The sequence below is a fragment of the Oryx dammah genome, unplaced genomic scaffold (genome assembly GCF_014754425.2).
Source record: "Oryx dammah isolate SB20612 unplaced genomic scaffold, SCBI_Odam_1.1 HiC_scaffold_25, whole genome shotgun sequence".
Lineage (NCBI taxonomy): Eukaryota > Metazoa > Chordata > Mammalia > Artiodactyla > Bovidae > Oryx > Oryx dammah.
The window spans coordinates 87067842-87081845 of record NW_024070209.1 but is presented as its reverse complement, the minus strand read 5'-3'; the positions used below and the strand labels follow the sequence as shown (position 1 = coordinate 87081845).

The following is a 14004-nucleotide window of genomic DNA, read 5'->3' as shown; positions in this document are numbered from 1 at the left end:
AAACTCCAATACTTTGGCCACCTGATGCGAAGAGCTAACTCATTTGAAAAGACCCTGATGCTGGGAAGGATTGAGGGCAGGAGAAGTGGATGACAAAGGATGAGATGGCTGGATGGCATCACCGACTTGATGGACATGAGTCTGAGTGAACTCTGGGAGTTGGTGATGGACAGAGAGGCCTGGTGTGTTGCGGTTCATGAGGTCACAAAGAGTTGGACACGACTGAGCGAGTAAACTGAACTGAATGCACCTACATTTCATTAAAAAATTAGGCTATTTTTTCTATTGCACTTCATTTTCAAAAATTTATGAGTGAAATATATTCAGAGTAAAATGAATCATTCCAGAATTCTAACTTTCTAACTTTTCTAATTTCTAACTTTCTCTTTTTCTCAGCTTTTATACACAGGTGATTTCTCAAGACAAGAAGACAGACACTTAATGGCAGCTGAAATTCCTAACATTAAACCTGATATTCTTATCATTGTAAGTATTAGGGCCCAGTATTGTAATTAGTGTAACGTAAGCAGAATATTTTCCAAGGAAAAATAACATGATCTCATTTTCATATCTGTGATCAGATATAAATAGTTTTTTAGTACAAAAATTTTTTGGCCTCTCTTTGTAGTGCAACCCCACTTCGTGTTAAATATATTAGCTAGTCTAATATCAGAGATGATATTCTGTCTCCCAAATATTCTTGTTCAGATTAATTATTCCAAATATGTAGAACATCTTAAAGGTTGTATAGAATGGCATGGCCCCACTGTCTTTGCCGTGGTGACTGTCTTCTGGCCTCTAGCACCTGCTAACTTTATGTGTATGTCTTACCTTCCTGCTGCTGCTGCTGCTAAGCCGCTTCAGTCATGCCTGACTCTTAGCGACCCCATGGACTGCAGCCTACCAGGCTTCTCCGTCCATGGGATTTTCCAGGCAAGAGTACTGGAGTGGGTTGTCATTATCCTCTCCGCTTACCTTCCTACTAGGTTGCAATTCTTAGGAGAATAATAATAAAATAAAATTAACTGTACAAAAGCTTTGGTGGGGAGGGGATGATTGGTGAGGAGCAAGTTAATAAATTTTCATTGGTCCTATGGTTTATATAAGAATATCGGTGGAAGTGAGATCTGTTGCCCCCTCACCACCCACAGCATCCCTCAGCAACCCAAGCATAAGGGACTGGTGTATATTGCTGTCCGTATGCAGCGTACTGTGAGTGAACTCAGTTTGGCTTAGCTCATGGTATATTCAGCATGTAAACTGACCTTAAGTTAAGGGAAGTTGCTTTTTTTTTAATTCTCAGGGGAAAAAGTTATTTTCATTATATCTGGTACTGTAGAGGAGTACCTCTCAAATTTTAATGTGTTTATGAATCATCTGGTAATGCTATAGAAATACAGATTCTGACTGTGGCTGGGCTGGGGCTCTGGCACTTCTGATAAGCTCCTGGGGGGCGGCCAGTGCTGAAAGAAGCATCCTAAAATTATCTTGAGCAGGGAAGTACATTTTTGAACTATTTCCTGATTTTTTTCCCTAGCCAGACCTGAATTCTAACATTTTTATTCACTCTTCTTTCCAATTAGTGTTTTAACAGCATATGTTCAAGTAAATGGCATAATAATAGAGACATAGGTCACTTTGCTTCTGCATTTCCTTGATGTTTACCTTTTGTATTATTTGAGACTCACCAGCCTTGGTCTCACCCTTCTCACGTGTTGTTTAGGAATCTACTTACGGGACCCATATCCACGAGAAGCGAGAGGAGCGAGAGGCAAGGTTCTGTAACACCGTCCATGATATTGTGAACAGAGGGGGCCGAGGCCTCATTCCTGTCTTTGCTCTCGGACGGGCCCAGGAGCTCCTCTTGATTTTAGGTACGCCTTTTCCTTTTTATTTGGGAGATTCTCAAAATCCTACAGTGCAGTTAGGTCAAGATCACTGCATGTCCTTGGATAGGTCACTCTACCCTCTGGGCTTTGGTTTCTGTATTTAAGATGAGGGAATTAGTGCCTGTAACAGCCCAGAGACACAGCGACTGTCTTCCAGCACTGCTGGGAATATAAATGGTGAACAGTCAGCATCTTAAAAATACCCTCCCCTTGGACCCAGCAGTTCAACCTCTGGGAAATAAATACATTGAAAATTCTGTAAGAGATTTCATAATTCTAAATATTTCTAATGAAATATTATGTCAATAAATAGCACACTCTAGGAAAAAAATCATGTTTCAGATGAGTTAATACATATTTTTGCATAATATATTAAGTGGACCAAAAAAATAGGGTTCAAAACTGTGGACTCTGACTCTAGTTAGGTAGAAAATACACAAATGACTGGGAAGATATCCTGATACTAAATCTGGATAGTGAGAAAGTGGATGATTTCTTTTTCCTGCTTTTCTCCATTTTCCAAATACTTTAATGAGCATGTATAACTTTTTGTAATAAGAGGAACAGTGGGTGTCACTTTGTGCATATATTTATATTTAGCAACCCTTTTTAACATTCTGTGATTCTTTTCTGGGGAATGCACTCTTCTTTAAGAATAACTGGTAAGTGCTTTATATGTATATGGCTTCAACGTGAAGAACTAGAAATGATCTTGAGCTCTCACTCTCAGTTCTTCCATCTGTATGATAGGGATAAATAGAATCCCTGTTACACTGAAAAGGGAAATAAGGGGAAAGAATAAATGACCTCAGATCAAAAGCAAATCTCTGAGAGAGACAGGGGTTCCCAGGTGGCACTAGCGGTAAATAAAGAACCCACTTGCAGGAGACAGAAGAGACGTGGGTTCAGTCCCTGGGTCGGGAAGGTCCCCTAGAGGAGGGCATGGCAACCCACTCCAGGATTCTCGCCTGGAGAATCCCATGGACGGAGGAGCCTGGTGGGTTATATACTCCAAGAGGTCGCAAAGAGTTGGACACAACTGAAGGACTTAGTAGAAGCTAAATTTTCTAAAGCCTAAGCCAGTCCTTTTTCTCTTGGTTCTGCTTTCCTACTGCATGTCACACTTGTCCTTACAGAAGTCTTAAAATGAAAAGTCTCCATGGCAAAGTAATAAGAGGAGCAGAAGAAATGAAGACGTAAAGCCAGGTTGTCACCATCATCAGGTTGCCAGGTTTAGTAAATAAAAATACGGGACACCAGTTAAATTTTAATTTCAAATAAATAATATATTTGATATTATAGCAAATATTTCAGACAACTTATACTAAAAATCTTTTATTTGTCTGAAATTAAAGTTTAACTGAGCATTTGCTGTTTTTGTCTGACAACTCTACTGTCAAGTATATTGTGATTCCTTTTATGAATGAAGACTGCTCTACACCCATGTTCCTTGTCCCTTAAATTCTCCCTGTACTGTTCTATAAAAGAGAGGATGACCTTGCCAACCACTGGTTTCAGATCTCACCCATGATCTAACCATATGACTCTGGGCAAGTTATTCATCTTTTTTTTTTTAACACTTGAAATTTTCTCATAAAAGTACACATGAAAAATACCAGGCTGTGATGTGATCTTGGGATATAGTATACTTTGGAAGGTATTTGAGAAATCATAAGAGTATATATAAGAGCATTGGCACTGTTAAAAATTCTAATCATATCTAAAAGAATATGAACAGTTAAACCAGAGGGCAAAGCAAGAAATGTAACACATGTGATGGGAAAAGTCCCAGTCCTTATATAGAGTTTTCACTTATAAATCAAGTTTAAAAAACTGCCACAGTTTTCAGCCTTTTTTAGCCTCAGCTTCCTAATATATATAGACCTAGAGATGATCATGCTAAGTGAAGTAAGTCAGACAGAGAAAGATAAATATCATATGTTATCTCTAATATGTGGAATCCATAATATGATACAAACAAACTTATTTCCAAACAGAAACAGACTCAGGGACAGAGAACAGACTTAAAGTTACTAAAGGGGGAAGGGTGGGGCAGGGGGGTATAATTGGGGCGTTTGGGACGAGCAGGTACAAACTACTGTGTGTAAAATAGATAAACAGCAAGGGTTGACTGTGTCACACAGGGGAACCGCATTCAGTATTTTGTGATAAACTGGGGTGGAAAAGAATCTGTGTAACTGAATCACTTTGCCGTACACCAGAAACTAACACAATGTTCTCAATTAACTATACTCTCATTTAAAAAAAAGAAGGAAAGAAGTTCTGGTTTTTTTAAGCTTGAGTGAGTTAGGACCAATTTTAGTAAATTTTTAATTTACTTAATTTTTCTTAACCTCTTTATAGTTTTGTGCTTTATTTATTTTCTGAATTTTTTAAAAAACTACTTGTGTGTATCATTTATTATTTGAGCTATTTACCCCACATTAAGGGGAGAAGGAAATGGCAACCCACTCCAGTATTCTTGCCTGGAGAATCCCATGGACAGTGAAGCCTGGCAGGCTACAGTCAATAGGGTTGCAAGAGTCAGACACAACTTAGCAACTAAACCACCACCTCACATTAAAAAAAAAAAGTGGAAAAAAAAAATGTGTTTCTTGTAAAATCTCTCTAGATGAGTACTGGCAGAATCACCCAGAACTCCATGATATTCCAATATACTACGCATCGTCTTTGGCCAAGAAGTGTATGGCAGTGTACCAGACATACGTGAACGCCATGAATGACAAAATCCGCAAACAGATCAACATCAATAATCCGTTTGTTTTCAAACACATTAGTAACCTGAAGGTGAGTGCTTGTGGAAGAAAGAAGGACGAATAACACTCAAGTAAGTCATTATCAGTGGGAGATGCCCGCCATTGATCCTCTGGTTGACTCCATGCTGAAGTCTTACCTTTCATCACTTTTCTGCTGCTGCTGCTAAGTCGCTTCAGTCATGTTCGACTCTGTGTGACCCCATAGACGGCAGCCCACCAGGCTCCACCATCCCTGGGATTCTCCAGGCAAGAACACTGGAGTGGGTTGCCATTTCCTTCTCCAGTGCATTAAAGTGAAAAGTGAAAGTGAAGTCGCTCAGTTGTGCCCGACTCTTAGCGACCCCATGGACTGCAGCCTACCAGGCTCCTTCGTCCATGGGATTTTCCAGGCAAGAGTACTGGAGTGGGTTGCCATTCATTTTTCTGAGGGACATCAAAAATTTCGCAACTGGCATTCCTTTTTGCTTAAACATATTAATATTGCCATTTGTTCCAAGTCTCTACCTGTTCTCAATATTTACTATTGCTAAATAATTTGGATTTCTCTGCCATAGAAATAAAAAGCCCTGATGAGAAAAATACTGCTATGTATTTTTTCTGTTCTTACTTGGACCTTATCCTCTTTTTGATTAGCACTGCAGATTCCATATGTGAAAATTGTCATGTTTATTTTTCTAGAGTATTCAATAAAATCTAATTTCCTTTCATTTAAATAAAAAGTTTCATTTGAACTAATGCTCTAATCATAATAACATAATACCCTAAATAATTCAAGTTATAAGTGGTCTTCCAATTATTAATAGGTTCTGGTCGCAAAGTATTTTTTAGGTTAATTGCTTAGGAATTAGACCCAAGTTTTCCCTAGAAACAGTGTTAAACTTAGTTAGATTTCCAGGCCAACTCAGAATACTGATGAAGTGTGCAAAGCCATTGTGAATCTTTGGGGAAATTCTTTCAGAGTTCTGTCTTGGATAGATGGAAACCCATTTGACTCTTCCTTCCATTTGACTCTGCCTGTCCGCTAGGCACTGAAAATGCTCCTAATGGTTTTTTAGCTACCTAAAGAAGGTTTTGAAGGTCAGTGTGAACTAATGGCTTTTTATCATTTTGTTTTCCTTTCATTCCCAGCCTAAATAAACTGTTCAGGGACTTAAAATGTTTGCTAGTTTTGTCAAGGCCCTTCCAGTCACGTGATTAACCTTTTTACCTCCCTGTTTGGTGTTCTTTATAAATAAGGAATGCTTTATCTTAACATGCTATTATCATTTCCTTTCCTCTCTCAGAGCATGGATCATTTTGATGACATTGGTCCCAGCGTGGTCATGGCCTCCCCAGGCATGATGCAAAGTGGTTTATCCAGAGAGCTCTTTGAAAGCTGGTGTACTGATAAGAGGAACGGCGTCATCATAGCCGGCTACTGTGTAGAAGGCACACTTGCCAAGGTCAGTCAGAGCCTGAGACCGTTGGGCACTTCCTAATCAAGGCTGCAGAGGTGGCGCTGTCCTCCCAGGTTTCTCCATTGAATTAGTTCTTTAAATGACATAGGTCTTGATTTTTTAAAATGAGGAGGGCAGTAGGCAGCTGGAGCTGATCTTAAGGTTGACAAATGAGATCCAGGTGATGGATAAGCATGTGAAAGCTTGAGAAGTGCTCATCTAGTTAGAGTTAAAAAAAAAAAAAAAAGTGGAAGGGAATCTATTTGAGACAAACAGTGGATACCCTCATCTGATGAAGAAAAGGCTTCATCAGTGTTCATAAGGCTTCATAAGTGTTCTCTTGAAAAGTTGGAGAATATGTTTGGGTTGAGTGCCCACCTTCCTCTTGATATAAAATGTTTGAGGGCTTCTCTAGTGGTTCAGTGATAAAGAATCTGCCTGCCAGTGCAGGAGACAGCGGTTTGATTCCTGATCAGGGGGAATCCCATATGCCACAGAGCAACTACGCCCATGTGCCACAGCTATTGGGCCTGTGCCGTAGAGCCAGGAGCCACAACTCCTGACCCGCGTGCCCTAGAGCCTGTGCTCCACAAGAAGGGAAGCCGTCTCGTTGAGAAGCCTGCGCACTGCAACTAGAGTATTCCCTGCTCCCCGCAACTAGAGAAAAGCCCATGCGGCAACCAAGACCCAGCACAGCCAAAGATGAATAATAAACTTTTTTTAATTGTTGACATTAACTGAGGGGTGTAGACACTGATGTGCAAACTTGAGAGGCAGATTCTGAACATTCCTGCATCACATTCTCTTATTGATGACTAATAAACACATTATGATTCCCAGCTCAGACCGTTTTAATTACTTTACCTTGTTCTGCTAGACACTTAGTGTTGGCTGTGTATCTAACATAGATTTCAGAGTAGAAATACTTTGGTCTTTTATGCAGATCATCTCACCTGGAAAGGGACTTTTCAGGGCAGATGGTTGGGGATGCAAGTGTGCTTTTCCAACCACAAGATAAAATTCTCCCTTGTAGGACTCCACATTCACTGAACTTTTGTTAATATGCTTACTTTCCTGATTAAATGTTTCCTTGATTGAGAAAATAAGTATTTGATATTGACTGAGTCAATAGTATTAGAATGCTTTTTGTGCTAAAGGTCCTAAATTAGCATGAGTTTGTGGCTAGGTGAAAACGTAGAAAACATACCTTTTGTTTTCTAATTAGAGAGTTTATGTGTTTTGTTTACTATTCTTTGTTTATAACAGCATATCATGTCTGAACCGGAAGAAATCACTACCATGTCCGGGCAGAAGTTACCTCTGAAAATGTCTGTGGATTACATCTCTTTCTCCGCACACACGGATTACCAGCAAACCAGTGAATTTATACGTGCTTTGAAGCCACCTCATGTGGTTAGTGTATGCGTTTGATTTTAGCATTAAAGGCTCAGTAAGAGGCTGGCGGAGCAGCAGCTGGTCCTGAGAGCAGCCCTGCCCTGACAGTAGTGCTCTCATCACAGGCCTCGTGCCCTTACATCTGACCTTCACCACTTCCCTTTGAGTTAGGCAAGCTGTGCACTTTCATTTTCTCCATTTTACATGGGACCTCTGTCTCAGATCTGCCAGCTCAGCTTCCTTTCCCTTATTTTTCTGCTGTCTCCCCAGTAACTTAAGAGTACTAACTTCGCAGTATGACTGTTTTGAATCCCATCTCCATCCCTTACTTGCCCTGTAGTCCTGGGCAAGTGACTTAACCTTTCCTTAGCTCATCTGTAAATGGGGATAATAACACCTCTTAAAGTTCTTACAAAAACTAAATGAGAGAACATATATTTAAAGCATGTAACATGGGGCCTGGCATATAGGAAATGCCTCTTAATGTGGAGAGAGGCAAGCCATCACAGTAAGAGTTAATGATGCAGTTAGATATGAAATACATTGCACAGCTCCTTAAGTTTTATGTAATTCTGATGGTAACATTTATATTTTGCTGGGGCTGGAGAGAGTTAAACTAAAAAACAGTTTCTTAACTTAGAGGAGCACTTAGAGAACGTAAGATGAGAGATGAGGAAATGGATGAAGTAATGGAGTAGCCTCTCTGAATGCAGCATGTATCAGAACTCCATTCCTTTTTATGGCTGAAGAATATTCTATTGCATGTACATACCGTGCTTTGTTTATTCATCTGCTGATGGACACTTGGGTTGTTTCCACCTTTTATAATTAGTGTTTACATTTCCACTATTGTAAATAATGCTGCCATGAACACTGGCATGTATCTGTTTGAGTCCTTTTTCCCAGTCCTTTTGGGTATATACCAAGGAGTGGAACTGTTGGATCGTGGGCTGATTCTGTGTTTAACTTTTGAGGAATCACCGAGCTGTTTTCCACAACAGTTACACCATTTTACATTCCCACAGCAATGCACAAGGGTTCCAGTTCCAGTTCTCCATATTCTTGTCAGCTTGTTATTTTCCTTTTTAGAATCATCACCATGCTAGTAAGGGTGAAGCAGCATCTCTGTAGTTTTGATTTTCATTTCCTTGGTGACTAAGGATGCTGAGCATTTTGTGTCCCATGTTGTTCATTTTTTTAGTTCTTTCTAGCAAATAGTCCTGACAGTTACTGCTGCCCCTTAATGAGCAGATTCTTTGGTGGAAAAAGCCCCTCTCCTACTGGCTTTATATGAGTTAAGTGTAGGCCGTTCATGGGTGTCTACTGCTGTATGTGGTTTACGGATATTCTCCCAGATTTTAAAGCCATGGAGGAAAAGCTGTGTTGCACTTTCTCTCTGGAATCACCCCCTCATCCTCAGTCCCATTGTGTTGCTCTCCAGAGTCTACTCTGCTGTTGGTTTAAATCCCTGAATTGGATTTGATATTTACCCTCCTCTAGTAGCCAAGTCAGCAAAAGTCTGCCCACACGATAAACTAATAGTACGGGTGGTAACAGTATCAACAGCTAGCATTTATTGATTATTTACTATGTACCAAACACTGTGCTAGTGTTTTGTATATATCAGCTTGCTTACTCCTCACAACCAACAGTGGTTCTGTAGATGAGCCAATGAGATGTTAAGTAATTTGCCCAAAGTTCCACAGCTAGTAAGTGGCAATGCCAGGATTTGTGTGACAGCAGCCAGGCCCTAGAGCTGGGGCTCATTGTCTCCAGGCCATATGCCTCTGCCTGCAGTGACATTGGGCAAGCTTCTGTTAGCCCAGGCAAGACATCAACTACCAGTAGTCTATAGGTTAGACATGATCTGTCTGGGGGCTTTCCTGGTGGTCCAGTGGCTAAGACATTACACCCGCAATGCAGAGCACCTGGGTTCGATCACTGGTCAGGGAACTAGATCCCACATGCCACAACTAAGACCCAGCACACCCAAATAAATATTTTTAAAAAGAAGAGCATTAGGAAAAAAAGAATGATCTGTCTTGTAAAATATAGGTTATGAAAGTCAATTAGAAAGACTATTAGCTAATGCAGTACTTGTAAATACCTCTCTGAAACATCATTCCATTTGCTTGTGAAATATTTTATATGGCATTACTTTAAGAAATAGAAGAAAGCATCAGAAGTCTTTTTTTTTTGTCCATAGAAAGCTTCTTTTGATAGTCATATATTAAGAAACCTGAAGAAAACTCTGGGTGTTTTCTGAGACAGTAAGAGTAGCAGTAGTTGCATGCAAGAACCATGTACATTTAAAGTGGGTAGAGACTACAGAAGTCACCTTGTCCAGCCCCTTTCTAGAAAAAGTCATCTTCCATAAAGGTGTATGTCTCACTAGTGGTAAATGCTGGAATGGAAAAGAGATTTCTTTACTCCCTCTTGAAATAAGCCAAATAGAATGAAAACCTCACACGTTTGATTGACTGGGGATCCTTAAACGTAGTAAAGTTTAATGACTTCAAGTATATCTCTATTACATATAATAGCCAGTTCAGATAAAGGCCAACATTAACCTGAACTAAGGATGCTTCCCTATGCTGTTTTAAAATTTATGCTTTGTAGATTTTAGTCCATGGAGAACAGAATGAAATGGCCAGATTGAAAGCAGCCCTGATTCGAGAATATGAAGATAATGATGAAGTTCACATAGAGGTTCATAATCCCCGGAATACAGAAGCAGTGACCTTGAACTTCAGGGGAGAAAAACTAGCCAAGGTAAAAGGTTATGGTTTTTAATCCTATCCATTCCTAATAGTTCATCTTAATCGACTCAGAATAATGTGCTCAACGATGATTTCTGTCTATTCAGTATATTAATACTATAAGACTTTATCCTTGTGTTTTTAGGCTTTTTCTCTTTCCACTAATATGTTTTTTCATATGGAAAATTTTCAAATAAATTAGATTTTGAGTTTCATAGCTTTTAATCCACATTCCCAACTTACTTTTCATACCCATATCAGACAGTAAACAAATGTCCATTACAGTTTTGTTTTTCCCACTACTGTTTTTTACTACATCCAATACAGTATTCTGTCTACCTCCTGGCATTCTCCCTAAGAAACTGAGATAGGCCCATGTTTAAACATAATGTCTGTGGATACGATGGAATTTATAAAAATTTGTCTTTTCAAGAGTTAATCATTTTTGATGAAATATAAGATTTTCACAATTTAAAAAAGAAATAGTTGAGAAAAAAAATCTTCACTTGGAATTTTAGTGGGATGCTGTAAGCAGCCTGCATTTTTACCTCCTGTTCATCAAAAGTCTTTTTAAGATACCGCTAACAGGAGCTTTTTCGTGATCTGTCTGAAGCTTTAAATATCAAGCGTGTTAACAAGCAACTTGACAGAATTCTTTTAGTACATGAGCCAAATTCCAGAAAGCCATTTGATAAATATCATTTCTTGCAGTCAAATTGAGGAAAATTTGCAGAAATTAGGATGTAAAGCTTTCCTTGCAAAGTAGAGCCAATGGTTGTATTGACTCCTGAATCTCACTGTTCACAGAACTTTCCAGGGGATAGTTTAATGGAAAGGTTCAAATGGTCATCATTATGATTGAGTCCCTGAATTGTTAATTGTGTTTCACAAGATTCTGTTCTCTTCAAATTGTTTTGGGCTCTTTTTCTTTTTTTAAAAAAATAGGTCATGGGCTTCTTAGCAGACAAAAAACCAGAACAGGGCCAGCGGGTCTCAGGAATACTTGTTAAAAGAAACTTTAATTATCACATACTTTCTCCTTGTGACCTCTCCAGTAAGTATACTATTAAATGTCGAATGTAATTTAATTTCAGTAGATTAAAAAAATCTGGGACTTCCCTGGTGATTCAGTGGTTAAGATTTCCTGCCTCCACTGCAGAGGGCCCAATTGGAAACATAAGCTCTTCTGTAAGACCGGTTGGCTACTGCTGACGCTTCTCAAGCCTGTCTTCTACATTTCATGTGAAGTACTGGTACTTTCATTTCCTGAAATGATGTTAGACTCTCCACGTAAACTTTTTGATTTGTATGACCTTCAGTGTTAAGTTGCTTGCTGAGCCTTCTGTTTAAGCCCATGCAAATGCTAAGCCATCCTTACTTATGCAGTAACTATGGTATTTGTGCATGCGTGCTAAGTCACTTCAGTCATGTCTGACTCTTTCAACCTTATGGATGGTAGCCCGCCAGGCTCCTCTGTCCATGAGATTCTTCAGGGAAGAATACTGGAGTGGGTTGCCCTGCCCGCCTCCAGGGGATCTTCCCAACCCAGGGAGCAAACCTGCGTCTCTTAAACCTCCTGCATTGGCAGGCAATGTATTCTTTACCACTAGCACCACTTGGGAAGCCCCAACTATGGTATTATCTTCAAGTAAATAACTGTGTTCAATTTTATTTATATGACACTAATAAAAATGATTTAGCAAGGAATAAGAAATAACAGCGGTGTTTAGGGTGCAGCTGTGAGATGAGCCAACTGTCAGCTTTCAGACCATCACACAATAGAAATATAACTTGTTCCATTAACAATTGGTGATGTCTTACTCTATGCCAGACATTGTGCCGGGTACTGAAAGACTAGAGATGTATTAAAACACACAATCCCAGGCCTCAAAAAGCTATCTGTTAAGGGAAAGCATCTTGTGAAGAGCTAATCACAGTATTGACCCAGGACCTACAGAGTGCATGAGTATGTGAGGAGAGAATGGGCCTAGAAGAGTTGAGAAAAGCTTTGTAAACCAGGTGGCTTTATGCCAGGTGGTGAAGGATTGCTAACCAGAAAAGATGGCAGAACACAGCTGGCCTACTGGCTTGGAGATGTTTAGCACCCTGATGTGTTTGGGGAAATGAGAGTGCCTTCTGGAGCACAAGTTAACTGTTGGCTGGGGTGGGGGTCCAGGTGAGGAGAGAGTAGGGTGGGGATTGGGTGAGGGGAGGGGGTAAGAGGGAGGGTGTAGAATGGGAACCAATTGCGGAACACCTTATCTTGAAAAACGTGTTCTCGCTTCCTTTGCTTTTACTTCTCTTTCCTTTACTCCCGATCTGTGTTTGCAAATTGTGTTTTTTGGAACTAGTATTGTTTTTTACAGCATATTTATTTTAATTTCCTCTCCAGATTATACTGACTTGGCCATGAGCACTGTAAAACAGACCCAAGCCATTCCATATACTGGTCCTTTTAATTTGCTCTATTACCAGCTACAGAAATTGACAGGTGTGTATTTATTGACATTCACTGAATTCTTTTCTATTTTTTACATGAGTATATATTTAGGAAAGGATGTTAATTTTGGTAATTGTGTCAGAATTGCACAAATTTTATTTGTACTTCGCCTGGTCATGTTATCACCTTTAGGTGAAATTTTAAAAATAGACTGATAAACATTTTTTAAATCCCATAATATCTCTTATTCTTGATCCACATAAAATTCTAAAATTGTTAGTAGTTTTTGCTTCTTGTATTTAAAATCCACTTCATTTTACATAATTTTTATACCTAGTATACCTAAATTTTATAATGTCTTTACTTCATTCAATGAAAATAATTTTTCTGGTTCCATCAGTACAGATCTATAGAGCAGGTTTTTTAAGAGTGCATGACCACTGCCCAAAGGTCAGTAAAGAGTAACCTCTTCTGTTTTCATATTAGACCATTTTTAATTAGAGACTTTTGTGTATGAACATCGTGAAGGTCAAAGACTAAAAACGTGGGCTCTATCTGATAAACAAGAGCTTCAAATCACAAAGTTATACTTTCTATTAACATGTTCTTTGTAATTGATATGGTACAGTGCTGCTAAAAGATAAACCAAGAGAAAGAACCTCTTTTTTTTTTTAACCTCAGAACCTCATGTTAGAAAATAACACAGGAAGTTAATAAAATATGTCTGAAAGTGTTAAGTGTCAGTTGCTTAGTTGTGTCCAACTCTTTGCAACCCATGGACTATAGACCACCAGGCTCCTCTGTCCATGGGATTCTCCAGGCAAGAATACTGGAGTGGCTTGCCATTCCCTTCTCTAGGGGATCTTCCAGACCCAGGGATTGAACCTGGGTTTCCCGCCTCGCAGGCAGATACTTTACCATCTGAGCCACCAGGGAAGCTCAAAATATGTCTGAATTAACCCTTAATTAAAAGGTTACTGGGAAGACCAGAAAAGCTTTATCTTAGACAATGGAATTTCCCTGTAGAACTATTAAAACCTGTTAAGACAGAAGGTAGAAGGTTCATGTTAAATATTAAGATGCTAGCTGCTGAATCTCTTGTACAAACATAGATGTTTGACAGTCATCAGTTTGCAATTGATAACATGTTTAATGTTCAAGGTAAATTGTATCTAGTTATGTGAATTTTTGTAATATAATGCATGTTGATCTCTTTCAGTTGCTATTAGCAATTTATATAAAATCTACTTAACTATTTAAAGTCTGTCTATACACGAGTTATTAAATTTTTTTCATTGTATCATCTTA

At 39.1% G+C, this 14004-nt stretch overlaps 1 protein-coding gene across 3 annotated transcripts in view; it reads left to right on the top strand.

Moving 5' to 3' along the window:
- Positions 1-14004, top strand: part of CPSF3 (cleavage and polyadenylation specific factor 3) — a 30927-nt gene that overhangs the window by 9928 nt on the left and 6995 nt on the right. For all 3 annotated transcript variants that reach the window (XM_040224957.1, XM_040224960.1, XM_040224959.1), the window contains exons 6-13: positions 397-486; positions 1724-1874; positions 4522-4697; positions 5950-6108; positions 7369-7515; positions 10117-10269; positions 11202-11310; positions 12649-12747. In XM_040224957.1, the coding sequence (XP_040080891.1) occupies positions 397-486; positions 1724-1874; positions 4522-4697; positions 5950-6108; positions 7369-7515; positions 10117-10269; positions 11202-11310; positions 12649-12747 (1084 nt within the window). The remainder of the gene's footprint in view (positions 1-396; positions 487-1723; positions 1875-4521; positions 4698-5949; positions 6109-7368; positions 7516-10116; positions 10270-11201; positions 11311-12648; positions 12748-14004) is intronic.